Raw genomic sequence first — 26491 nt, 5'->3', positions numbered from 1 at the left:
GGCATGTAGGCTATTTTTGAGGAGCTAAAATACACCTGTATGCAGAAGAAACTCTCCCTCTCCTTCTCTCCCTCCCCCATCTGTATATCCCATCTCGGCCTAGTTCTCTCAGTTCTCTTACTCTCCAGTTCCCATCTGCACTCCTCTATGCTGAAATAAGCCCCATCTGCACTCCTTCACACCTGCACTCGATGCCGACGAAAGCCTCAAAACATCTTTGGGTCTGAATCGATACCCATTTGTCATTCATTCTCTCTGTCTCTACCCAACGCGTGCAAACGCTATGCGTTAGTTATCCTACTATTGGATATGGAAATCTATAATCGGGACCAATATCTCAAGCAAGAAAAGAAGCTTTCCCAAAGATTATATTTTGAGTTTTCGCTACAATTTGTGTCTCTATGAATGGACTTATTTGTAAATTGTTAGTAACTCATTGGTAAAGAATTTGGCAAGTGTTTTTTTATTATTTCCTATTCACAATATTCTTGATGTGTCATTCTTATGGTATATACTCATTTTCCTCTCCCTCTCTACTCATTTTCATCTCCCTTTCTCCCTTTAGCTTTTTTAATAATTCTTTTTATTGGTTGGTCATTGTTTCAATTCTTGATTTACCTCCAATCTCCATTTTACTTGTTATCAATATTCGGTGCTGATTCAATCGCTATGTTTTTTAAGTCTAAAATTTGAAATATTTTTAAAGAGGTTAGTGATCCAACTAATTGTTAACAGAGATGAGATAAGAATTTGGGAGGAGAGAGAGAGAGAGAGAGCGTGTTCTGCATTCGGGTTCATTTTGGCCGGTGTGAAAAGTTCTTTCACACCCATCCAGCCGGAAGCGTTTCCCATAGAAAAGGGATAGAAAAAAGTATTGATAAATGGCAATAGAAATTAGCAATTCTTACTGCAAAAGCATTTCCAAAGACTAGATGCCTGTCAAGACTCAAGACCATATTAACTTTAAGGAAAAGGAACAGCAAACGTGCAAGTTTTATTGGGTTTTCCTAGCCTTCTGGTGTCTCCGCCAACATCTTCCCCTTTTGCTACACTTTGCAAGGAGCTAGCGGAGAGCTACATAAACAGTCATTTCCCAGAAACGCACTCTTCGGGAACTTCGTAACCGGAAGCTGCCCACACAAGTGATTATGACTAACGTTCAATCTCTCAAGCCCGGAAACCGACTTAGGCACTTTCCCATACACCAAATTCCTCGACAAATCCAAGTACTTCAATGTCTTTACAATCCTCAAATCCTCCAATTTGAACTTCAGCTGATTCCCCGAGGCCCAAAACCCCACCAGGTAATCGGTACTGTTCAGCAACCTAATTGCACTCCCCGATATCTCATTCTCCGAAAAATCAATATAATCATAGAAATAAGTCTGCGAAGGCTTCCAATCCTCCAACCTCATTTTGATGCCACACTTGGCTAACTTCAGAGAGTAGATTATCGGTGACGACGTTACCCACTTTGGGATTGCCTTAAGATGAAAATTGTTGTACGACAGATCAAGGGACTCTATGCCTTTCACGTTCATCTCCGGGAAAGGGTCGACCAGGTGATTGTGAGAAAGATCGAGGTTAAATATCTTTGTCAGATTCCTGAAGCTCGCGGGGACGACTCCCGAGAACCCGTTGGCTGAGAGATCCAACGTGTCTAGCGCCTTGAAATTCCCGAGAAAATCTGGGATTTGGCCCGTCAGAGCGTTGTGCCCGAGTTCGAGGTAGGCCAGTTTGGGCGCGAGAGTGGCAATGGAGGCCGGAATTTTCCCGGTAAATTTGTTATGGGAAAGTCCGAGGCTTCGGAGATTCGGGAATGACTGGAAAAAATCGGGTATGGGGCCGAAGAGGCGGTTACGCTCGAGGGACAAAAAGGTTAGGTTTTTGAGTTGACGAATCCCGTAAGGTATCGGGCCGTGGAGGCGGTTTTGGCCGAGTTTGAGCTGAGTCAGCCCAGTCAAGTAGGAGATTGAACTCGGGATCCGCCCGGTGAAGCTGTTACCGGTTAGACTGAGTGCACTGAGTCGGGTCAGGTTGCCGATAGATGCGGGTAGTTGACCCGAGAGCTTGTTGTTTTCAATGTAGACGTAATTGAGCTCTGGTAATCCGAGGAGGAGGCCTGGAAAAGGACCTGAAAGGTTACGGAGATTCTGGAGGTAGATTCCCCATACGAATTTTAGTTTGGAGAGGGAGGGTGAGATTTTGCCGGATAACAATGAGTTGGGCTTGTCGGGTTGGCCGTAGAGAGATAGACTTGTGACCCGGTTGTCCGAACATGTAATACCCGCCCAGGAGCAGCAGTCGGTACCTGGCTTCCAGGAGCTTAGCATCCCGGACGGGTCCGCATTGATGCCGGATTTAAAGCCCAAAAGACCAGCCTCGTCGTCGACGTGGCAAGTGGTCGATACGACTGCGAAGAACTGCAGAGTGAAGATGGAGGAAAAGAGGAAGAAGAAGAGGAGGAGGTGAGAGAAACAGAGATTCTTCATGCTGGTTTTGTTGTGGTAATGGAACTGGAAATGGATTTGGAGGGAAGGAGCCATGGGCATTTTATAGGGATTTTGGGTACGAGCCGCCGCCGGTGTAGCACGAGGATGGCAACCGACAACGGATTTTCTTTTTTATTTTAAAAAATTTATATATTTTAAAGTATTTTTTAAAAAATAAAAAAATTACAATACTAATAAAAAAAATTATTTACTTAATTAATAAATTAAAAAGGAAACAAAAAGCTCAGACCCGGATCCCAAGCATTTCTCTTTTGTAATGCTGGTAGAAGGACGCTATGGCATCTGGCTTCTTACGTAGAACGGCAGCAGGTTCTTGTTTCTTATTTTCTGTTTCAGAAAATGAACACGCTATGACAGCAAGTGCATTTTTCAAATAAAAAACAAAACGATCCTAAAAATAACATATATTGAAAAAAATCAATATTATTTTATAGATTTGTCCTTCTCCGGTTGGGCATTTAAGAGCTCTCAATCAAAAATCAATAAGTAAAAAATTTTATATTATACACTCTAAAATTGGTCCCATCTGATTATATTTCTAAACAAAAAAAAAAAAATTAATTTAAAATGTGAGAAAGGGAGAATGAAAGTTCATCTTCTTTCTTAAATCAGTCTGTTGCCGCACCAAATAAAGTTTGTCACCTCCACAATCGGAAAACGCCGTCACACCACCAAGCTCTGTCGCATTCACGAAGTTCTTTCTCCCTCACGAAGCTCTATCACCCATGAGCTCCATCTTCCACCAAATAGAAACCCATTTCAGAAAGTCCATGGGCTTCGTCCCATTTTTCTGCCATTTCAAGTTCTTTCTTTCTTTCTTTTTTTAAATGAAAGTCCAATAAATAAACTGAAGAAAAGCATAGTAACAAAAAATTTTGTAGTTCAAGGAGAAGACTTTGTGGCACTCCTAACAGAATGCTGGCCAAGCCCCACAAGAATATGCGCATGACACTCCCAAATCCCTGCAAAGTCACACTAAAAACAACTCCAATGGCAAAAGCCTCCCCATATCCAGGCATGATACTCCCAAGTCCTCTCTGACATTGGTATAGGCTTCTTGGGAGTTAAGCCCTTGGGACTCGTGATGGGATACGAGTTCTTGTGAAATAGGTAGCTTTCGCTTATAACTGGCCGCATCTTTGCCTTGTAAGGGCGGAGGAGGTAGAGTTTTCAAAGCATCAATTGTAAGCAAGTATATGAAATGTAAAATAGAAGAGTTACGTGGCAAATATTTATTGAAGGAAATTGCTACATACAACCGGCATGCGCAAATAGAATGCAACCGGCTATACGTGGCAAAGTTTACGTGGAAGAGAAAAAGAAAGCAAAACAGCAAAAAGAAAAAGGAAAAAAAAACAAAAAAAAAAAAAAAACAAAGAAAAGGCCAAAGTATAGCCTTCTCCAATGCTTCTTGGAAACATTTCCAAACAATCTAAATTTTGTAGGACTCCGAAATATTTCTCAGCCAAGAAATAGAAAAAGGAAACCAGCTTTATCCTTCACAATTGGTATATATTAAAATAAAAAATAAAAGAGAAAAAAACAGATGTGTTTGAAATTTTAAGAAGAGAAATTTGTGTACAAATTAGGTCTCTCAAGGATGCTTGGAAGTTGACAGCTATGTGATTTTGAGGTTGAAGACTGAGGGAGATTTGAGTCTTGTGAATGACCAAATAAGAGAGCCTCTTTTACTTATAAATGAAAGAAGATCATGGATGAAGAAGAGAAAATAGCGAAGCCTAAACCAAAAATATACAACATGTGACTCTGAACTTTGAATCCAACAAAATTTGTGCCTTTCACATTTTGTGCTGCTATGGAATCCAACAAAATAGTCTCCATTTTTAAAGTTTTTTGGCCATTTGTGTTTGAATTCGACCTCCTAACAAAGTGTCCCTGTAAAGTCCCAAACAACATAGATCAAGAGAGAGCATCATTATTCAACAGCTCATTCCTTTCCATTTTATGTATTATCAGTCTAAATAATAGCTGGTATGAACTGTGTTTGTTCGGGATGGCTACTGGGCGGTCAAAAATCGAAGAAATTGGTTGTCCATAAGTTGCCTGGTGTTAATTACAGAGTTTGGGACTAACAAATGCTCTGGGTCTGCAAGATGAAAATGGGAAAATGGGTCTAAGGAAGACGATACAAGAACCAGAGTAGGTTAAGGGAGGTTTAAGGCATGTGAAGAAGAACCTACAAACGAGGAAGCTCCGTCGTCCTCTTTGTCTGTTCTTCGGGGGGGACTTTCATCTTCTTACAAGTTGAAGACGCTGGGAGCAACTCTTCGTGAGGCATGGAATTCAATTTTTCAAAGAGGGAATGCTGCGTTTTGATTCCACGTGGACGCCGATTATATGTCTCAGGCGGTTGTAAAAAGAGTTTCTCTTTATTAAATAACGGTTATTAAAGAGATAGCAGATCAATTTATGGGAAGATTTTTCCTATTTTAAAACTCTATTTTAAATATATGAAAATTAAAAATTTCATTAAAAAATGTATAATTATCATTATATTATAAAATATATATTTAAAATAAAGTTATAAAGGAGATTATGCCTTTATCTTTATTGCTTAATTAATTAATCATGTGCTTAGAATTTTGTAAAAGGCAATAAAATTATAAAAGAGAGACGTGCTATTCAATTTGTAATTCCCCTTTTTTTTTTTTACAAATTGAATTAATCTCCCTTCAAATTATTAAATCTAGATCGGGAAATGGCACAGAGGATTTCAATCCATTGGCTATTTAGCTTGCAAAACAGAAACAAAAACGATGCAATGCCCAAGACCCCAAGACGAGTGCGGGATATACTTGGCAGAGGCGGCGTTGCCCGATGAGACCGAGTTACAGAGGATAACAACCAGCATTTCAGCGAACCAAATCCCAATGATTTGATTATACGTTTAAACTGAAGAGATAAGATGACGAACCGAACTGCCTTAAATGGGGGAAAGTGCACATTGAATGGTCAAAGTCAATCGCGTCGGCTATGTTCGTCGGCTATGTTCGTCCTAGTCAAACTTTAAATTCATTCTATGCCTTTAAAAAAAACAGTGTTCGATATTGTTTATGGAATCCTACGTAATTTTTCAACATTTTATATTTTATTTTTTTTAATTTTTTAATATTTTTTAACATTTTTTTTGAATTTATTTTTTTTAAATTAATTTAATTCTTTTATTGATTATTTATATATTAAATATTTGATAAAAAATAAAATAATAAAAATTAAAAAAAATATAGAATGTGAAATATTGAGAGGTTGTGAAGATTTTTTCTTATCTTATTTATATATTTCTCTTCCGGCCTACGTCATAAAATTCTGTGAATGGTCCCTTATTTGAATACTCTTGTTTGCAAACCAAGAATGATTATCTAAAATTAAAGGATATTTTTTATAAATATAAGATAAATTTTAACTTTTGATTATTCTATTCACATAAATTTCTATATTAGATATTTTTTTTTATATAACAATAAAATAATATAAGATGAATTTGATTTTGACTATTCACATTAAATCTCTAATATTGAATTATCTCTTTATTCATTATATAGTAACAAGTAATTAATAATTAAAAAAATGTTTATTTCATCATATTTTACTATTCTATTTATTATGAATCATATTCTAATTAAATTAGTATTCATGAGTAATAATATAATATAAAGTAATAAAATAAATATTTGCTCTTTAAACAGTAACAAGCAAATTTGATTTTATTTTTACATATACTGTAACTCAAAGCCAATTAATATGAGTTTTCATAATCCATTACAAGTAATTTTTTATCTCTAATAGTTAAATGAGACTCTATGTTTATATTTAGATAATCCATGGGGATGCTCTGAGTAGGTAATTATAATTTGAGTAAATTTAGATACAGTTGTTTTAAGTACCATATAATTTTTATAAAAATAAAGTAAAGTTTATTGTTAAAAATTTAATATTTTTATATAAATCTTATATTTACTTATTTTTAAAAAAAATAATTATATAATATCTATATACTTTACGATTATAAATATTATTATTTTTTTATATTTTTACAAGTGATACTGTCAGTAAACGTACGTAGTCTTCAATGTCTCGTGTGAACAGGAAAAAAGTAAAATGGAAGGCAGGCATGGGACAATGGGATCACTCTCTTATAAAAATAATGCCAGAATTTAGATTAGTTTGGATGATTGGAACGCACAATGAGTGATTGCAATTTCCTTCGGCAAATTTAGTGAGGTCAATTCCGTTGTTCTAACCATTGAATTCAGCTCTATATGGAGTGCCATTGTTTTTTATTGCACTCGGGTGGACAACACATATCAATCTCATTACTCGCGATCTTCATGCTTCGAATGCATGAGTGGCTACATGATCTCCTTCAATGAATTAAGCCCTATTTGGACGAGCAATTCACGATGGTGCTTGGACGGTGTTGTAGTGTTTGAAATGCTCCTCTATAGTTTGAACAGTTAGTCAAGTTCAAGAAATTAAGTTAGAAAAAGTTATAATAATTTGTATGATTTGGCATACTAAAGACTGGTTTAGATTCATAAAGTATTTCATCTCATCGAATTTCATTATTATAATTTTATTAAATTCTTATACAAAATATAATAAACAATTCAACTTTTTTAAATTTTAAATCAATAATAATATTAAAAAATAATATTTTATTTAACTTTCATCTAAAATCATATCTCATCTCGTAATCCGAATAAATTATAATGCTTACATTCACGAGTTTTAAGAAATATAAACTTACTACTTCTCATGTTTATACAAACTCCCATAATCACTTTTAAATTAATTCACTAATATAATAATAATGAAATTAGAAATGAATGACCGTACGGAAGGTTAAAGGAACTATCCAAATTGTGTATATTGTCTTCACTAATATAAGTGAAGAAGTACCATCATGATATGTCTTGCATTTTTAATCTTATTTACTATCATATAGTCATTTTTAATTATTATCTGTCACATTTTTTTTATATAATTTGAACTTTATGTCATTTTATAACTGTATGATAGACCTTTCTTTATCTTATTTATCTTTCTCCAAATTTAATCATGAACTTTCATTCTCTCGGACTGGACATACATTTCTATCTTTACTCATTCTATACCCAACAAACTAATTATTGTTAAAAAACTGAGTAACAACATTTAAAAAATAAAATTAAAACATGATATAAACATAAAGAGAACTAATACGTAATCTTTTGTTAGGGGTAGAGCCATTTAGATGGCCCGAGTCGACGCGAAATTTAATAGACACTTGTCCTGCGGCGGTATTAAGACGTTAAGATGGGCCTTGGCCCAAGCTTATCGAGCCCACTACGAGGCTCCAACGTGTGACCGAGTCATTCCACCCAATGAAGAATCAAGCCGACCGAAAACAACAAATGAACCACGCTGACAGGGGGAGAGAGAGAAGATTCCCAAAAATTAATAATTAAAAGAAAAATGCAACGATAGAAAACAAAACAAAGTAAATTACACTTTAGTTCCACCAAGTCGCGCAGAGAGAGAGAGAGAGAGAGATGGGGAAATGTTAGCCCTCTTTTGATCCAGCAACAAAGCTTCAATTCCCTCCATCTTCTTCTTCTTCTTCTTCTTCCTCATCCTGCTCGATATATTGATTGTTTATATTCGTACATATATATAGACCAAATTTTATGCATTTATTCATTTCGTTCTTATATATATACGGTCAATCAAGCAAGAACAATGTCTCTGAACATGAAAACCCTAACCCAAGCCCTTGCGAAGACAGCCGCGGTCATTGAAAAGACCGTTCAGACCACCGTACAGGAGGTCACGGGACCCAAACCCCTCCAGGATTACGACCTACTCGACCAGATCGGCTCGGCAGGCCCTGGCCTCGTGTGGAAGCTCTACTCGGCCAAGGCTCGGGATTCCACGAGGCCCCAACAGTACCCGACCGTCTGCGTCTGGGTCTTGGATAAGAGGGTGCTCTCGGAGGCGCGCGCGCGCACGGGATTGTCTAAGGCGGCCGAGGATGCCTTCTTCGACTTAATTCGGGCCGATGCGGGGAGGCTGGTGAGGCTGAGGCATCCCGGGGTTGTGCACGTGGTGCAGGCCCTGGACGAGAACAAGAATGCGATGGCGATGGTAACGGAGCCGCTCTTTGCGTCGGTGGCGAACGCGCTGGGGAATGTGGAGAATGTGGCTAAAGTGCCTAAAGGGCTCAATGGAATGGTAGGTACCAAAGCTTCAGTGGGCGATCTCGTTTTTAGTTTGAATTTTGGAATCAGTTTCTAATTAGAGAGCTTCCTTCTGATTATCTTAGTACCTTCTTTTGATTCACTAAACCCTCATTTGAAGAACAACTCTCTTTCTGATCGTGTTAATGCCTTCTCAAGTTTGAGACCTTATAAGCGCTTTAGTGAGCATCCATTTGAAAAAGTATGATTGATTCAGTGAATGCCCACTCGAAGAAATCTAATATGCGTACCTGAATTATTGGATGCCCGTTAGAAAAGTTTAGTAGTGCTACCTGAACTTCATTTTGTGCGGGTATGTTTTGATTGATGATGTGGAATATGCACACCATAGTTGTTTAGGACAGCACGACTTGAAATCTTTTAAAACATAAATAACACATCGTGGGTGTGTTCTTTGGTGCGAGGAAAGAGAAGTCACAGGATTAGACAATATTTTCCAAAAATGGAAAATAATTATATTTTAAGAAAAATGCATTATCTTGATGTTTTTAACTTGCTATTTTGTGTTTTGGATTTTTGTAGTGGCCTGTTATTTTTTCAGCTGTTTCTTTTATGGCCTCTTTGGAAACACAACTGATCTTAGATATTCTCAGACTAGTTTGCTACTATTCACAAACCATTCACAATGATTTCACTATTATTCATAAATTATTTTGCTAATATTAACAGATTATCTGAGATACTCTTAGCATCCAAATGGAGCCTTAAGCTTCTTTCCATGAAGTACTGATCTTTTCTGCACTATGTTCTACATTGGCAATTCATCAAGTCAGCACTGTAGTTAAATGGCAATTCTTTTTACATTGCAGGAAATGAGTTTGTTGGAGGTTAAGCATGGTTTACTTCAGATAGCAGAATCCTTGGACTTTCTACACAACAATGCGCGTCTCATTCATCGGGCTATATCACCCGAGGTTACAACTTGTTTACTTAATTATTTTTTATCAATAAATTTCCTGCTAAGTGGAAGGTATAAACTTTATAAGCTGGAATCACATATTTATTTTTCTTTTTTCTTGATTTTGCAAGTTGTTCTAATAAAGAGCATACTGTTTAATACTGTACTTGTTAATAGGGATTTATGTTTCTGGTTTGGAAAGAAAACTTTATCAGAAGAGGAGGAAGCACATATCCAAACAGGGAGTGTATCAAAATTACTTTTAAGCAATTATATTATGTAATTCAGAAGATATAGACATTACAAAACAATTTCGGAATCATATATAATGAAGACTAAATCATATGATGAGGAAGTTCAGCACCTGTAAAAGTCTACTATTTCTCTCTCCAGATTGTCCACATAACATGCAAACAAACTGTACTCAAAATGTATGACTCTTAAGTTGACCAAATTTCCCTTGCAAATACATGAGTGTCTGAATCACGTCTTTGACATTGCTAGAAGACACCAAATAAAAACACAAATTACCAAGTGTCTCTTGTATAGAATCCTATATTTGGAAGATGATTCCTCCGTGTTTGATGTGGTGCTTATGGTTGGAGAGGAATGGGAGGTGCTTTGAAGATAGAGAATGCTCGATGAGAGAACTTAGGGAGTTTTTCTTTAATACCTTGAGTTTTTGGGCTAAGGCTCTTGTATTGAATGGATATAATCTTCTTGATTTGCTTTAGTCATTTTTAGTTTCTAGAGTGCATGTAGGTTTTTCCTCTTGTATACTTCTTGTGTACTTGGGCTATGCCTACTCCTGGTAATAAAATCGCTTATTAATAGGTTTTTCCTCTTGTATACTTTATGTACTTGGGCTATGCCTACTCGTGGTAATAAAATCTCTTATTAATTATCAAAGGAAAGAATCCTACATTTTTTTTGATAAGTTAATAGAGAATCCCATATTTATAATGCTTTTCAAAAACTCCTGGTCTTTGTACTTTAGCTTAGGTTCATTATGTATTGGATATGCATGTGGAATGATGTAGCACATACCCTGCAGAATGTTCTTATTACTTCAAGTGGAGCTTGGAAGCTTGGGGGGTTTGGTTTTGCAATCTCGACAGATCAGACTTCAGGCGATATGGCAAGTGGGCAGGCTTTCCATTATGCTGTGAGTGAAGCTTTTTATTGGATTAAGAAATGAAATATTCTTCAATTTAATTTTACCTAGATACTTTTTTTTTTGTTCATTAAATAGGCTCGAATTTTGGTTTCTCTAGTAGTTATTTTTATTTACAAATAGTATGTGGGATTTGTTTACCTTTTATGTGTTTTTATTTTTATTTTTTATTTTATCTCGGGGTATCTCTCCAAGGCAGGGCCCTTTGGACCCACCCATGCAGAGTAAACTCCGGTCTCGTGCACCACACGCTTGGAAGTTTCCCTACATGGAACTAGTTAAATCGCTGGTTTTTCACCAGGGGTGTGGCACAAAGGATTGTTTGCACTCATGAGGTGCTAAATTTTGGACCTTGAAGGGAGTGATACCCCAAGACCAAGGCCTTCACCACTTTGGCCAACCGCTTGGGGTTTTTATCGTTTATGTTAGTGCCAGGAACATATGTTTTGACGCAGGACGGATTATGGAACATCTGTTTCCACATGCTCAAGGTGTTTTCTGGGTTTGAAATCCTAATCCAAGGGTTTGGTTTTTAGAGGTGTTTAGGGTTTGTAGTTTGAACATCTTGGACTTAAGGGGCAAAAAGGATCTGAAACAGAGGATGACATGTTTTTTGAGTTCGGGGGCATCACTGGGACCTGTTTAATTGGTCATTTGGGTGCTGCTGGAGAGGAAATTTAAGAGGGAAATGATCGAGGATTGTAAAGGAGTGCAAACAGGGTTGTAACTTGAATCTTTCTGGTTGCATGAACAGTGTACTCACAGTAACCCACAGAGACGGAGAGAGATTGCATTTGGGCATGCATGTCATCCATAAATTCTTATTATCATTTTTTATATTGTTCGGAGTATAATGGTGTATAGGACTAGAACTCATTTTTACTAGTAAACAAACTAATTATGAGACTGCTCGAAGGCTTATTTGTAGTATAGTGGTGCCTAATTTAAGGAGCTTTTCCTCAACTTCAATATCTCTGTCTTTAGAATTTCTGAAAGTATACATCTTGTGGGCATTGACAAAATGATTTATATGGACAAGTAGGTCATGATCCCATATGCATGTGCGACTCAAAAGTATGTGATAAAGCTTAGGAGGCTGCACATCACTCATAATGGTGTCTTTTAGGCTTACCAGTTTCAAATGTGACTAGGCACTACTTATCAACCTTTGACTTGGTATTATTAATCCATGCTACATGCTAAGGTTCTAGATGTGACTTTAATTTCAAGCATAACCAAGGCTGAACAATTCGGGTTGGGTCAAATGGGTTTGTGATAAGTTAGTCAAATTCAGGTCATACAAGTCAATACAAATCCAAATCCAAATCCAAATAATTCTTTTAGATTCGAATGTTGCTATGCCTTTGTGTTAGTTTGTTAAAACCATCCTAAAATACAATGATCATCTACTTTGTTAAATTTGAGTGTTTTAGTTGGGTTCAAATATTAGTTTTACGTTCAAATGCTGCTATACCTTTGATTCAAACTGTCAAATATTTATCTATCAAAAATATTTAAACTGCTCAAACTCCTTGACTCAAACCTGTTCCCCTTTTCTTATGCGAGCTTAACCACCTGTTTGTTCACCCAGGTTGGGTGGCTGGTCCAACCCAACCTGACTCGACCCATTCAAAATTTCAGTGAATGTTAAAAGAAAGAATTGGTGTTGACTTTTTAAATCTGACATGCTACAGTACAGCCCATTTAGTTCTTAATTGGTAAAAGTGAACAGATTATTAATCAGGCCAATTCAGAGTTGATCTGAAATCAATTATGCCCAAACCTAGTCCTATGATTTCGTATGGGGTCCAGTCCTGCTCGTAGATCGTGCCTAAAATTGCCAGCTTTAAATCTAACTCTCTTCTTCCTTGGACTAAGGGAGTTTCATGCGCATATAATAAAAAAAAGAAGTTTCTTGCTTGGTTTCCCCATAATTTTAGGCTTCCATAAATATTTATATAAAAAAGTTTAAGCTTCCATAAATGGTGTTTCTTATCTAGCCGTGCAAGCAGGTTTTTTTGCAACAACTTTGTAGTGTTTGTTTTGCACTCTGAACTAACAATGTATAATCAGAGCACTCTATGCAATTTCAGGAGTGGTATAATGACTGTTGTATGTGAGGTGTTATTTTTTAAGTTTAGGTCATTCGGTTCCATTATTGACATGCATAATAATTACATTTCTGAACATGAGCCATTTACACCTATAATCTTTTTAATATGTTATGGATTTCACAGGAATACGATGTTGAGGATTCTTTACTACCTCTTCAGCCATCACTGGATTACGCTGCTCCTGAACTGGTTCGGAGCAATGCATCTTCAGCTGGATGTTTTTCTGATATTTTCAGTTTTGGGTGCCTTGCCTACCACTTGGTAGCTCGCAAGCCATTGTTTGATTGCCACAACAATGTCAAGATGGTGTGTTTTATTTTAAACTCTAGCTCCTCAATTGATGTTATTGCTTGTACCTTTAAATTAAGCTTTGTTTTTCAAAACACGATTTTGGAAAAAAAAGGTGTCAGTTTACTATTTTACAAAAGGTGGTTTTTGTTATTGAATGGGTTTAAAATCACGTTTTTTTCCCTTATAAAAAAAAATCACGTTTTGTAGATGGGTTTCAAACACTCATTTTTCGCTTAAGTGGGAAGGCTGCCTCATCAAATAACTTTTTGCAGGCCAGAAAGTGCAAAGAAATACATAGCCTTTCTATTTTTACTCTGTATTGTACGCATCAATTTTTTACTATTATTATGTATTGTGTTTAGAAGACAAGTCAAAGAGTCCATGTATAGATGGCATTCCATGTGCCCACTGTACAATGCTTATCGCCGTAAACTTATCCACAGATATAACTGAGGACAAGTACACCCAGCTTCTTGAACTTTTACTATTATTCCCTCTTAACTATAGATGTTTAATTCTTATGTTCTGTGTCTGCAGTACATGAATACATTGACTTACTTATCCAACGAAGCTTTCTCATCCATTCCACCAGAGTTAGTTACTGATTTGCAGAGAATGGTTTCTGGAAATGAGTCTTTGAGGCCAACAGCGTTGGATTTTACAGGTAAAACGTGAGCCTTCTGGACCCTATAATTTAAACCTTTGATCTGATTTCTTCAGTTTGTAGTTTGTAGTTTTTAGTTACTTCTTATTTGATCTTTCCAGCTCTTGATAATCGTGTGAAAGATTGTTCCAATAGACTATCAAAATTGACCCATTTCGCCCATTAAGAACCAAGAATGAGCAAATAGAGCATTTAAAACCCTAAGGTTTGCATCTTGCCGGTGAGAAAACCCTAAGGTTTGCATCCCGCCGCCACCCATCACCTATCTCCGACTGGCGAGTGACACTTCACTTCCGTCACAAGCGTGGCTGATTGGCTTTGGCGTCCTCCGTGAGGGCCGTTTGGCGACGGTCCTTCCGCTGATGAGCTGGTTTTTTCCTTTTTCCCTTCCTTCCCCCCCCCCCCCTTTCTTGGAGGCGACATCGATCGTCGCGTGGGCCTCTGCCTCCACCACAACCACAGACTTCACCGATGGACTCTCGCGACTCCATTTAGGGGTCTCTGATGTCGGTCCTCCTTCTTCGACCGAGAGTTTCGTCTTTTTTTCCATAAGCACAGTTTTGTGGGTACATTGTGACATGCGCCTCTTCCTCTGCCTTCGCCATAGACTTTACCGATGGACTTGGGTGACTCCTTTGAGGGGCCTCCGATGTCAATCCACCTCCGGTGATCGAAAACAGCAATTAAGTGATATCTTTGTGTGCACCTCTGTTTTGGTATCTCTATTTTGCATTTCTCGTGCTCATCCTGGCTTAAGATGATGAAGCGGGAGCAATAGGGTACCTCTAATTTGGGATTGGGGATATGACAATGATGACGCACGATGTAGATTCGTCTCAGTTGGAAGGTGAGAGGTGGAATAAAAAACTTTCATTTTTACAAAAGAGGGAGGACATAGTTTTCATATCTTTGAATGTAGCAAAGAGATAGCTAAGTTCATGGGTTGAGGTGGGACAACAACTTCGTGGGTGGCTAAGGAGATTGAGGATTGTTTAGAACTTAACTGTCATGAAGGTTTCTTCAGAGAGCTAAGGATGGGTAATGGAGTATTTATCATTCAACATTATGTTAATGCAAGGGCCAGCTTTCTGCAAATCTCATAATTTTGGAATGGAAGGAAGAAAGGTTTGTTGGTGAGTCCGGAGGGCGCAAATGGCATTGGATGGAAAGGCTTTCTGCAGTCCATTCAAAGTTTTACTGGGTCAAAATTGGGAAGGTGTTCCTTTGTACACTGCGGTGTTGAGGTCACAGGTGGGTAGTCCAGTCGAGATCAGCTCCGCGGTAGAAGGAAAGGGTAAGGCATTTGTTGGAGACAAAGGCCTTCAGGTGACATTGGGAGAAGTTGAGGGGTTCTCGTGGGACGTCAAAGCTCAATTGACGAGAGTTATGGAGTATGTGAGATATTTGATTATTAAAGTGGATAAGGGGTTGGACCTAGTAGTGGGTTTTAGTGGTGGGTCGAAAAAGGATGAGGGAGGGTGGGGGGTGGATCCTATGGGTTTGAAGGCCTCAAGTGCGTTGGTGAAGGGCATTTCAACACCGTCACTGATAGGGTTGTTTGACCATGCTAGTGTCACTCAGGACATCGGCTACGTGCCGTCCATGCCTCCTGAGGGATTAGTAGGCCCATCGTCATCAGTTGCAAATGGGGTTGGTACTTTGGAAGAAACGGTCGAGCCTCTTTTTACAAATGGGGTAACAGAAGGTTGTACTTCCCCTACCTGTTCTGTTCCTGAAGGATTAGTAGGGTCTGACAAAGTGGAACTAAAAGGATTGTCGTGGGGTGAAGCAAATATCAGCAATGTCATCATCGATGGAGGGGAGGAACCTTTTATGGTGACAGAAACAATGGAAAGCAACCATTTAGCTGTCGAGGAGACCCGAGATTTGAATGCAGGATATGGTGAGAAGGAAATTATGGGTTTGTCGTTGTTGCCTGGTGTGGAGGAAGGCTTAGAGTTGGAAGAGCAGTTGGGTATTGTGTCTGGAGATAATGTTGCTCTCTTGGTTTCTCTTCCTCCATTAAATGATATAGTAGATTCACCATCGGATTGGGTTCTTAATAAAGTTAACGAGTTTAAGAAAATCGTGGGGATTTCAAATGATGCATATGAAGACCAAATTAAAGCTCTATTAACTGCGATTGAGGCGAGCCACGCACTTGAAACCAAATCAAGTTTCAAGAAAAGCAAGGAGTTAAAGCGTCTTTCATGGGCAATTAACTATGACGCTAAGAGAGGTAGTTCAAGTCGAGAAAAGACTAAAGGGAGGGCATTGTGAAGATGGTCTTGTAGAGTGATTTTAATTAGTTGTACAGGAAACAAGGGGTTGGGGTTGGGGTTGGGGTTGGGGAGGTGTGTTCCATTCCAATCCGGGTTTGGTGTATTTTGGATAATTTTCACGGGCTATTGGGTCACTCTAGTATGTGCTAAGTGTTTTCTTGTATATGTCCAGTATACTTAGTTACTCCTATTGATATATATATTTATATATATAATATTTTTACTTCTATAAAAAAAATTATAGAATACTGATGTAATTTGAGAGTAAATGTAATGGTACAAAGATTGTGACATGCATAAATAGGGAATTTTCTCACGGGAGAGGAAAATCAGAAATGCATGATGGATAGGGGTAATGAGTTTCTCATAGCAATTTAACGTGGAGAATGTTAGGTTTGGTAAGTAAGATAAAATACAAAATTCTCATATCATCTAATCTCATCATTGCAAATTTTTTAAATTTCCACACAAAATATAATAAACAATTCAACTTTTTTAAATACCAAAGCAATAATAATATTAAAAGATAATATTTTAAATTTTCATCTAAAACCAAAAAATCTCATCTTACTTACCAAACCTAGCCTAAAAGTTGGAGAGTTTGATCTTCTCTTTGCAATTTGCAACCACGAGGAGCACTCCATCTATAATGTTTGAAGGTTCTAGTTTGATACGAGATATCACTTAAAATCCTGTGAATCTAGTAATCTACCTTTCCCCTTTAATTAGGTTAAAGGACTTTCATGATAATTCTAAGACCCTAAGTTATTGAAAGAAGTGCTTCCAAATCTTTTTTTTCACTTTTTATTTTTTATCAGTAAAAGAAGTACTTTCAAATCAATCTCGAAAATAATGGATGCTCACTCAATTGTTTTTATGAATTCCATTCGTCAAAGACACTAGCCATCAGTAGATTATCCATTAATTAATCATCACAATGCTATGTGAGTTTGAAGTAGTTCCTATCTTGATACAGGATTGTGTCATTCTTTAATTGTTGACAATACTATTTGTAGATTGCGAATGGGTTTTGCTGGTCATACTTAATGGGTACTGTAGCACTAAACATATTAGATTGAGAGGATTGAAAGTGAATCTTGCCTAGTCAGAATTATTTCCAGTAGGAAATGTTTCAAGTTTTTTGAGCTTTGCCAACCTTCTGGGGTGCAAAGTCTCCACCTTGCCAATGAAGTATCTCAACCTTCCCTTGGGTGCCTCCTTCAAGTCGCAGTCCATCTAGGATGGGGTGTTGGAAAAAATGGAGCGGAAATTGGGGAGTTGGAAGAGGATTTATTTGTTCAAAGGTGTAGAGTTACGTTGATCAAAAGTACCTACCTACTTCTTATCTCTTTTTCCTATCCCATGTAAGGTGGTTTATCTGTTAGAGAAGTTGCAACGAGATTTCCCATTGAGGGCAATAGATGAAGAATTCAAGTTTAACTTGGTGAATTGGGCTGCAGTTTGTACCCCAGTATGTGAAGGCGGGCTGGGAATTCAAAATTTGTTGGTTTTTAACAGGGCTTTATTGGGTACGTGGCTGTGGAGATTCCACGAAGAAATGGGAGCTTTCTAGAGAGTTATCTTAGATTTAAAATATGGTGGATTGTTGGGAGGATGGTGCTCAAATGAGGTGAGTGGACCACATGGGGTGGGGCTTTGGAAACACATCAGAAGAGGCTGGACAAACATTCATCAATACACATCTTGCAATTGGAGATGGTTTCATAATTAAATTCTGGACTGATCTATGGGGTGGATATTGAGTTCTTAAGGAAGATTATCCAACAATATACAACATCGCACGAAGATCGGAGGCTTTAGTAGCAGAACTCATGGATCTCTCTAGTGGCTCTCCCCAATGGAATATCACGTTCCCAAGACTGGGAAATTGACAAATATATATATATATATATATAGGGGTGGACAAAAAACCGTGGAACCACCTGTGACCGACACAGACCGGCCGAAATCAGCAGGGAACTGGTTGGCGGGCTGCAGTGTTTTAACAAAACCGACTGTTGTCAGTTCGGTAGCAGTTTGAGGCTGGTTCAAACCACTGAACCGGCCGATGCAATAATTCCTTTTTTTTAATAAAAAATTATACCAATCTGAAACGACTTCGTTCCTTGGAACAACAACATTGTCAACATCGTTTTATTGCTATATTTGTATTTTATTGTTGTTTTATTTATAAGGTATGAAAAAAAAAATAAGTAGAACGGTGCCCTTTTAATAACATGTTGTCTCCTCCTCTGTGACGACCATCGCCTCTAGGGGGAACCAAGAACTGACTGTGAACCTCCGGAGTCGATACGGCCGGTTTTTCTCTTCCCCATCGACTGGTTATGGTTGGTTGCTCCACCGTTTTTACTCTCGTTGGTCGTGCTAGTTTTGCCCAAAAACCTCGCCGAATGAGTCGGTTTTCACCCCCAACATATTTCTTCAATCCTATGTATAATTGTGGAGTGAACGTTGGAGCTTATATGATTTTGTGGTCACCGTCCGAGGAGGGAAGATTTACTGTATAGTCATTATAAGTCCCTTGTGAGACATCCTACAAGAACATTCCCATGGAAAAACATATGGAGGACTAAGAGTCGCCCCCACCCTGGAAAAAAAAAAAAGGCTTCTTTTTTTGTATGGACAACTTCATTAGGGTAGATTTTCACCTTAGATAATCTACGGAAACGCTGACTTATTGTGTTGGATTAGTATTATATGTGCAAGAACAGTGGGGAGTCGGTAGGTAATTTATTATTGCATTGTGACGTAGCCATGAGTTTGTGAAATGATATATTTGCTAGAGCGGGGCTCCATTGGGTGATGCCATGAAGGGTTGTGGATTTGTTGGCCAACTGGCAAGGCATCCGAGGTATCACTCAAATTGTAGCTATGTGGAAGATGGTACCGATCTGTCTATGGTGGTGCATATGGATGGAGAGGGATTAGAACTTTATTTTTTCATACTCTATTCCATTGGTTGATTGTAATAGACCTTAATGGCATGAATGTATATGATTTCCTTGTATCTTTAGACACTGATGTATAGGTGTTGCTCTTGTATATGTCTTGTGTACCTGGCTTCGCTTATTTTAATAGAATTCTTATTTATTGATAAAAAAAAAAAAAAAAAAGATTGAGAGGAACTGATGGTCTCAGTTTTTAGTTACACGAATTGTTGCAAATTAACTCCTCGTTTGGATTTATTTGCTATTTTTTAAGATCTATGTTCCATCTTTGCAGGTTCTCCATTTTTCCGGAATGACACTAGGTTGCGTGCTCTTCGCTTCCTCGACCACATGCTTGTATGCATTTTCATTTTCGATTGACTAATACTTGGTTTTGGCATGTTGTCTACCCAAGTGCAGTACTAAGAAATGGTTGAAAAAGCACCTCATTGACAAAGTTCACTGCTTGCAGGAAAGAGATAACATGCAGAAGTCTGAATTCTTAAAAGCATTATCTGATATGTGGAAAGATTTTGACTCACGTGTATTGCGGTATAAGGTTTGATTTTGTTTTCTTGTCCTATTGATATGAAGGGCACTGTTATTTTGTTATAAACTCTCAACTAGTTTTTTAGGTCATTGTTGAGTCATTAATATGGATACATCGTTCTTAATTTTTATTTTTGTTTTATTTTTAATGATTATCTTACTGTGCAGGTACTTCCTCCTCTTTGTGCAGAACTTCGGAATCTGGTAATGCAGCCAATGATTTTGCCCATGGTTCTTACAATAGCAGAGTCTCAGGTACTATTTTTTATCTGCATTTTTAATAAGTAACCAAAGCTTTTATTAAAAAACTCGAAAGGCATAGCCCAGGTACACAGGAGGTATACACTACTTTTTATTTGTGTTGAAATCAGAAGTTCACAAATCTACCCAGTACAAAAATATTTAATTATTTCCAAAATTCATTTTAGAGAGTGAAATTTACCATTCTTGAGGTTAATTTATCAATTTGCTTTGTCCAACAAAACCATATATTTACCAGTTACCAGACAATCTGAAAGAATTGGAATGATCAGACGTTCTAGATAATTTAGAAGTTCAGTCTAGAACTTTTAGGTTGCCCTAAAAAAGGGGAACATAAGTTTATTAACAAAAAATAGATGTTCACCTTTGAATTTCACTTGTGTATACATATTTATCAAAAAAAAAAAAAAATTCACTTTGTATACTACCTGTGTATTAGGCTATACCTTTTTAGAATAATATTTATGATACCCATAAAAAATATCCAATATTCCATTACTTACTTTATTCAAACCACTTGATTCTATTGATTATTTCCTGTTTGTTAATATCACGCTATGTAGGATCCTGTATGCCATGCTTTTGCAATGAGGGAAATAGCAATTAGGTTTTCAGCATATTGTCGCCTAGCTTCTCATCTCGTCTCATCTCATCTCAAAATAATTATTACAACTTTTTCAAATTTCCATACAAAATAAAATAAACAATTCAATTTTTTCAAATCCCAATACAAAAATAAAATAAACAATTCAACCTTTTCAAATCCCAATACAAAAATAATATATTCTAATAATATTTTATTCAATTTTCAACTTTAATCTCTTCTCATCTCATATCTGAAAACAACCGAGAAAATGCTTTATAAACCTCACATACACTACAGTTTTGGAAATGTGGGGTTGCTTGTCCAACCCCACATTTCTAACTGTGTTCAAATTACAGAGGACTTATGATATGTAAAATGTGTTCAAATTACACTTTCGAACTGCAACTGATATGGCTCCATTTTCCTTGATTATTCCTTAATTTATAGCACGGAACATATACTACGATTCATTTGTAGAATATCATAGTTTTGCACAACTTCTTTTCCCTCTGTTTTAGATCCTTGAGGGATTTTTTTTAAACCCCTGCGCGGGGGGGCCCAAAATGACTTGCAGTTTCCAGTATTATGATAATCAACGGTAAAGCTAAGGATTAATATTTGTGTTTCCTGCTCATCAAGGATTTGTTTCTTGAGTACACAAATTAATGGATTTGCATACGATACTGAATATCGTATATGTTTTGCCTATCTTCATCAGAAATTGAGATTTCACTTGAAATTGCATGTCTAAAACTTGTAGGATAAAAATGATTTTGAGCTATCAACACTACCAGCTCTTGTTCCTGTTCTGAGTAGTGCTTCAGGCGAGACACTATTGCTGCTTGTGAAGCATGCAGACCTTGTAATCATCAAGGTAACTATCGGTGCAAATTCGTTGTATTATAATATTTTCCTCAAATAATTAAACAGATTTATTTTGATCCCAAATGTGTCTTGGGTGTATCCCACATGTATTGTGAAGTTATCATGCTGCATTCCAAACAATTTTAAATTCATGGATGCCTGAGCTGTATCCGTGTCTGATTGCCCTTTGAAGTATCCATGCACTGGCTGCTCCTTTTACATTTCCAACAGAACGCTATCAATACCATGATTTGAAAATTGGACTAGCTTGGTACAAATGAATACCATAAAAAATTGTTGATTTGGCACCTGTAGTCTTTGATGGTTGTATCTATGAATTTTCTAATTAATAAGCATTAAAAAGGAAGATCGAGAGTGGTTAGTGGATGAGCTTACAAATGTATTTTTCAATAATTTACTCCATTGGTTGATTATGATTGATTTTAATGGCATGTCTTTTCATGAATTTCTTGTATCACTAAACTAGCATGCATGGGTGATGCTCTTGCATATGATCTATATACTTGGGCCTTTGTCTATTTTTAAGATTAATAAAAACTTTGATAACGTTTAAAAAAAGGTTCTTTTGTTCTTGAGGTTTCCAAAAAAAGGTGGAGAAACCAACTAATATATAAATTCATTCGAATGTATTGGCAAAGTTAGGTATTTGTACTGGATTTTCCTCATTTTATACAGAAATGACCAACATGTCGTTGATCTAATCTCTAACTAGGGTTCTATTTGTTATAATTGAGACAAATTCACCCTGGAATGGTGCTGCTATTCGTTTGGTTTTTTTCTTCCCTTAATGAACAGGCTCACCATCTTGAACTTTACCAAACTAAATTACTCTCTTGGTGATTATTATAGACTAGACAGGAGCACTTAGTATCACATGTCCTGCCTATGATTGTTCGGGCTTATGATGATACCGATGCTCGAATACAAGAGGAAGTTTTGAGAAAATCAGTATCGCTTGCTAAGCAACTGGATCCTCAGGTGACTGTCACTTATGATTCTTAAAGTAGTTTTTTCCATTATAGATTAAAGTTGCTGCCATGATGTTATATGTGTTTGCAAATCCGTAATTCAGATGCTTTATATGTATATGTGGTTAAAAAAAATGAGAAATGGTATAGAGCAAAAATATACAAGATTATCAAACAATATAGAACAATCTAGTCTTTCTTCTTGACATACTTTTATGGTGAAGGCATTGATATTTATGGATATCTGAATATTTCATCCTTGACAGCTAGTGAAACAAGCAATTTTGCCTCGCATTCATGGCTTAGCTCTAAAAACAACAGTTGCTGCGGTATGTAGATTTACTTGCATTTATTTATGTCTGTTTATTTATTTGTCTGTTTGTGCTTATTATTTGGGCACCGTTGCACTATCATCTCTTTTTTTTTTTTTTTTTTGTAAGTAAAAATATTTTATATATCAAAAGGAGTAACCAAGTACACTGAACGTATACAAGAACCATTGCACTATCATCTTAAATTGTAACAGTTCTGTCCTTTCCACTATAATCATATCTTATGGAAGTTGTAATCTATATTTACAACTACCAAAAGAAGAGACATGCCTGTTTATCATGGTTTGAAGTTCTGTGCTCTTTCTGTAGGTAGTTGCACTATATTGGCTTAGTTGGAAGTTGATTGTCGAGTATTAACAACATTACTGTTATGACCCACTGCCCTTTACCCTTTGGCCAAGAGCATTGCTTCTTGGTAGAAACTCCGCAGAAGTTATAATTTTAATGTTGTGCTTGGATCATTCTGCCTTTTTTTCATTATTGTTTTGTTGGGGGTGGCGTATAAGTGGGATTTGAGCTATAGGCATTGGAAAAACATCAAATCTAGGAAGCAGGAGCTACTGTCCCTAACCCACCTTGGTCCCTCATAAACAAATTATTCTTCCCTCCCCCTCCCCCGGTGCAGGAAGAAATCTAAAGTTTGGCCCTATAGATTATGAAAAAACTATTATTAAAAAAAAAAAGAAATGATTATGAAAAAACTATATATGACAACAAAGAATCTGAGTATGTAATATTTTTCTATTCTCCCTCGAGTCCTCTTCAAATCTTTTTCTGGTTCCCTTTTACTTTTTCTTTTTCAAGTCATAACTTTTCTTTTTCCCTTTAGTTCCCGCAAAAGATATTAAATTTTTGGTTAAGGAGAGAACCCCCTTATATGCAATTTGGGATTTATTTTTACCATAAATGCATGCCATATACCCCTAGAATGACTAATATATTGATAATAATTTTTTCCTATCTTGAATTATGTTTATAATACTTTTTTGCATCGTATATAACCCAATATATTTTATGAAAAACAAAAATATATAATTATTATTTTTTTATAAGTGAAATATATAATTATTATAAAAGGAGTGTTATTTTTCATCCTGAATTTTATCAAGTCACACCAGTTGAGGTGTCACATTTTGAAAGGCTTTTCATTCAAGTAGTTTATTTGTAAAACCACCTTTAATGTCATATCAACCGTGTGACTAGAGATGATAAAATATGGAATGCCACTGCTGATAACTAAACAGTTTGCTTTCATTGACAGGTGAGAGTCAATGCTCTGTTATGCTTGGGAGACCTGGTGAGCTCACTTGATAAACATGCTGTTTTAGCCATCTTGCAAACAGTTCAACGTTGTACAGCTGTTGACCATTCTGCTCCCACGCTTATGTGTACCCTTGGTGTTGCAAACTCGGTACTTAAGCAGGTAACCATCTCCAATGCTGGACTGGTTTTGTTGTGTTGCTTTAGCTAACGTCCATCAGCAGTACACAAGAAATTGTTACTCCTAACGAGCATTCGTTTTCCTGGTGCTCAATTTGTTCAGCATGGTGTAGAATTTGTTGCAGAGCATGTCCTTCCACTACTCACTCCTCTTCTTACTGCTCAACAATTAAATGTTCAGCAGTTTGCTAAATATATGCTATTTGTCAAGGATGTTCTCAGGTACTACTGTGTGGTCCCATGCATGTGTTTTTTGAGGGCAAACCTGACTATTATCAAATCACTGAATGCATCTTAGTTTTATGACAGGAGAATAGAAGAAAAACGGGGAGTAACTTTGACTGATTCTGGAATCCCAGAAGTTAGACCATCTATGTCTGATAGTGACCTAATATCCCAAGCCTCAACTAAAATAACTGGAACTGTCAATTCCACGACAAAGAGCAGCCCGGCGTGGGATGAAGATTGGGGTCCTGCCAAAAAGGGTTCTGCAACCACCCTTCAAAGTTCTACAAACAATCACTCCACTCAGTCTGATTTGAGTTTTCAACCAGTTCAAGTAAATTCAAAACAATCGAAATTTTCGATGATACCTGCAGTATCCAGCCAGCAAACGGCCATTTCGTGTCCTCCAGTTGATATTGAGTGGCCTCCTCGAGCATCGTCTGGAATTGCCCCCCAATTTGGAGACACTGAGAAGCAGTTGAATGCAGGAGCATCATCCACCTCGAGTTTCGATGACATAGATCCTTTCTCTGATTGGCCTCCCCGGCCCGCTGGCTCAGCAAGTGGGGCTGGAATTTCTAACAATGGCACAATGGGACACCCTACTAACATACACGGGTCTAGTCCAATCTCGAATACACTAAACAGCATGAGCTTCCCAATGAACAACAACAATAACAGTTGGGCCTTCAACACACACAGTTCTGCTGATCCTTTTAGACAGAGCCAAGGGAATCCAACTCTTACTATTGGTGGTCTGGGAAGTGTTAACGCCCAAAGCTCTATTGGGTTTTTGAAACAGAGTCAGGGTGTACCAGCTTCTAGTAATTACACTGATAAGAAATCAACAGATCTTGGATCCATATTTGCTTCTAGCAAGAATGAGCTGTCTGCCCCTAGACTTGCTCCGCCCCCAACAACTGCTGTGGGTAGAGGACGAGGAAAAGGGAGGGGGGTCTCCTCAGCCTCTCGATCTAGTCATGCTAAATCACCATCTGAACAGCCGCCCCTATTGGATTTGCTATGATCAGACCTCGCAGGTCAGCCATTCCATGCTGCAGAGAGAGATTTTGTAAAGTGTCTTGGAGGTACCAAATATGCAGGGGAGTGCTGCAGCTCTAGGGGATGGCAAGGTTGATTATGTAGTGGTTTGTTGTGCTTGGCTCGTAGGTTATTGTGACATATTCTTGATAATTTTTTTCTTTATATGTTTTCTTGTTTAATTTCGTATCATTAGATGTTGAGAATTTATTTTTCGGAATAGCGTCTTCTTAAAAAAGAGTCCTGTATCCGATGACTGGGGTTGGAAATAATAGAAAAGTAGGAAGCTTGATAGGGTGCTCATAAACCTCTTCTGAAAGGCCTGTTGATGGCAGACTGTCGTGACATTTAAATCGGGTGGGCGTGCAGCTCTTTATTCAAGGAGATATATAATATTGTTTTTTTATTTTTATTTTTTATTTTTAAATTTGCCTCCTAAACTATCAGAACCGTCAATTTGCACTCAAGATTAATGTTGGCAATTTTCGCACTCTGCTGTCAAGATTGTATCCTATATCTAATCTTTCACCATCTGAAAGGTTGGGTGCTAACAGAGGTAGACAATTTTGGTAATTTAGGTTGGAAATCGACAGTTTTAATAGTTTAGATTATATATTAAAAGAAATTGTTGAAGTTCAAATGTGTCTAAATATAGTTTCTCCTTTGTTTTAATTATAGATGAATTAAGGATTGGCTACGATGGATAGCATGGTGTTTAACTTCTCATGCATCTAATTAAGATCCGCAATGACCAAATAGAAAAAATCATTTTATAATTTAGCTATAAAACTATCAAGGTTGGCACTTTATTCTATAACTTGGACATAAGTATTTATTTTGTTAAAATTTGGCCATTGGATAAAAAATAAATGATGTGAACCATGTGGTATCAAAACGGTTAACATTTCAAAAGAATGAAGCAAATTGCGAGCTGGAAAGTAAGTGATTGTGGGGTAAAATAACTTGGATAGCATGCTGATCATATTGCAAAAAGAGCAGTTGTTTGAGGAGATGAAGGGTAATTTTTCAATGTTTAACTTTTAAGGTGAGGGCGGGGGGTTGG

At 37.2% G+C, this 26491-nt stretch overlaps 2 protein-coding genes across 2 annotated transcripts; one reads left to right on the top strand and one right to left on the bottom strand.

Moving 5' to 3' along the window:
- Positions 1 to 874: 874 nt before the first annotated feature.
- Positions 875 to 2591, bottom strand: LOC122302347 (leucine-rich repeat receptor-like protein kinase PXC2). The gene has a single exon (XM_043113556.1). The coding sequence runs from the start codon at positions 2550 to 2552 to the stop codon at positions 1047 to 1049; it is 1506 nt and encodes a 501-aa protein (XP_042969490.1). The 5' UTR covers positions 2553 to 2591; the 3' UTR covers positions 875 to 1046.
- A 5413-nt stretch (positions 2592 to 8004) lies between these two features.
- Positions 8005 to 25840, top strand: LOC122302340 (SCY1-like protein 2). The gene is made up of 14 exons (XM_043113548.1): positions 8005 to 8744; positions 9580 to 9684; positions 10723 to 10833; positions 13080 to 13262; positions 13785 to 13911; positions 19437 to 19498; positions 19614 to 19700; positions 19859 to 19945; positions 21298 to 21411; positions 22272 to 22400; positions 22657 to 22719; positions 23984 to 24145; positions 24266 to 24384; positions 24472 to 25840. The coding sequence occupies exons 1-14, from the start codon at positions 8253 to 8255 to the stop codon at positions 25412 to 25414; spliced, it is 2784 nt and encodes a 927-aa protein (XP_042969482.1). The 5' UTR covers positions 8005 to 8252; the 3' UTR covers positions 25415 to 25840.
- Positions 25841 to 26491: the final 651 nt, after the last annotated feature.

This window comes from Carya illinoinensis, chromosome 3 (assembly GCF_018687715.1).
Source record: "Carya illinoinensis cultivar Pawnee chromosome 3, C.illinoinensisPawnee_v1, whole genome shotgun sequence".
NCBI classification, from domain to species: domain Eukaryota; kingdom Viridiplantae; phylum Streptophyta; class Magnoliopsida; order Fagales; family Juglandaceae; genus Carya; species Carya illinoinensis.
Note: the sequence above shows the minus strand (reverse complement) of the source record. Positions and strands in the feature narration are given on the sequence as shown.

Bases quoted from the DNA above. Each gene is read 5' to 3' on its own strand.
- LOC122302347 (XM_043113556.1), bottom strand. From the start codon at position 2,552: ATGCCCATGGCTCCTTCCCTCCAAATCCATTTCCAGTTCCATTACCAC.
- LOC122302340 (XM_043113548.1), top strand. From the start codon at position 8,253: ATGTCTCTGAACATGAAAACCCTAACCCAAGCCCTTGCGAAGACAGCC. The intron at 13,912-19,436 runs GTAAAACGTGAG...CCATCTTTGCAG, and splicing joins AACAGCGTTGGATTTTACAG to GTTCTCCATTTTTCCGGAAT. The intron at 19,499-19,613 runs GTATGCATTTTC...CACTGCTTGCAG, and splicing joins GCTTCCTCGACCACATGCTT to GAAAGAGATAACATGCAGAA.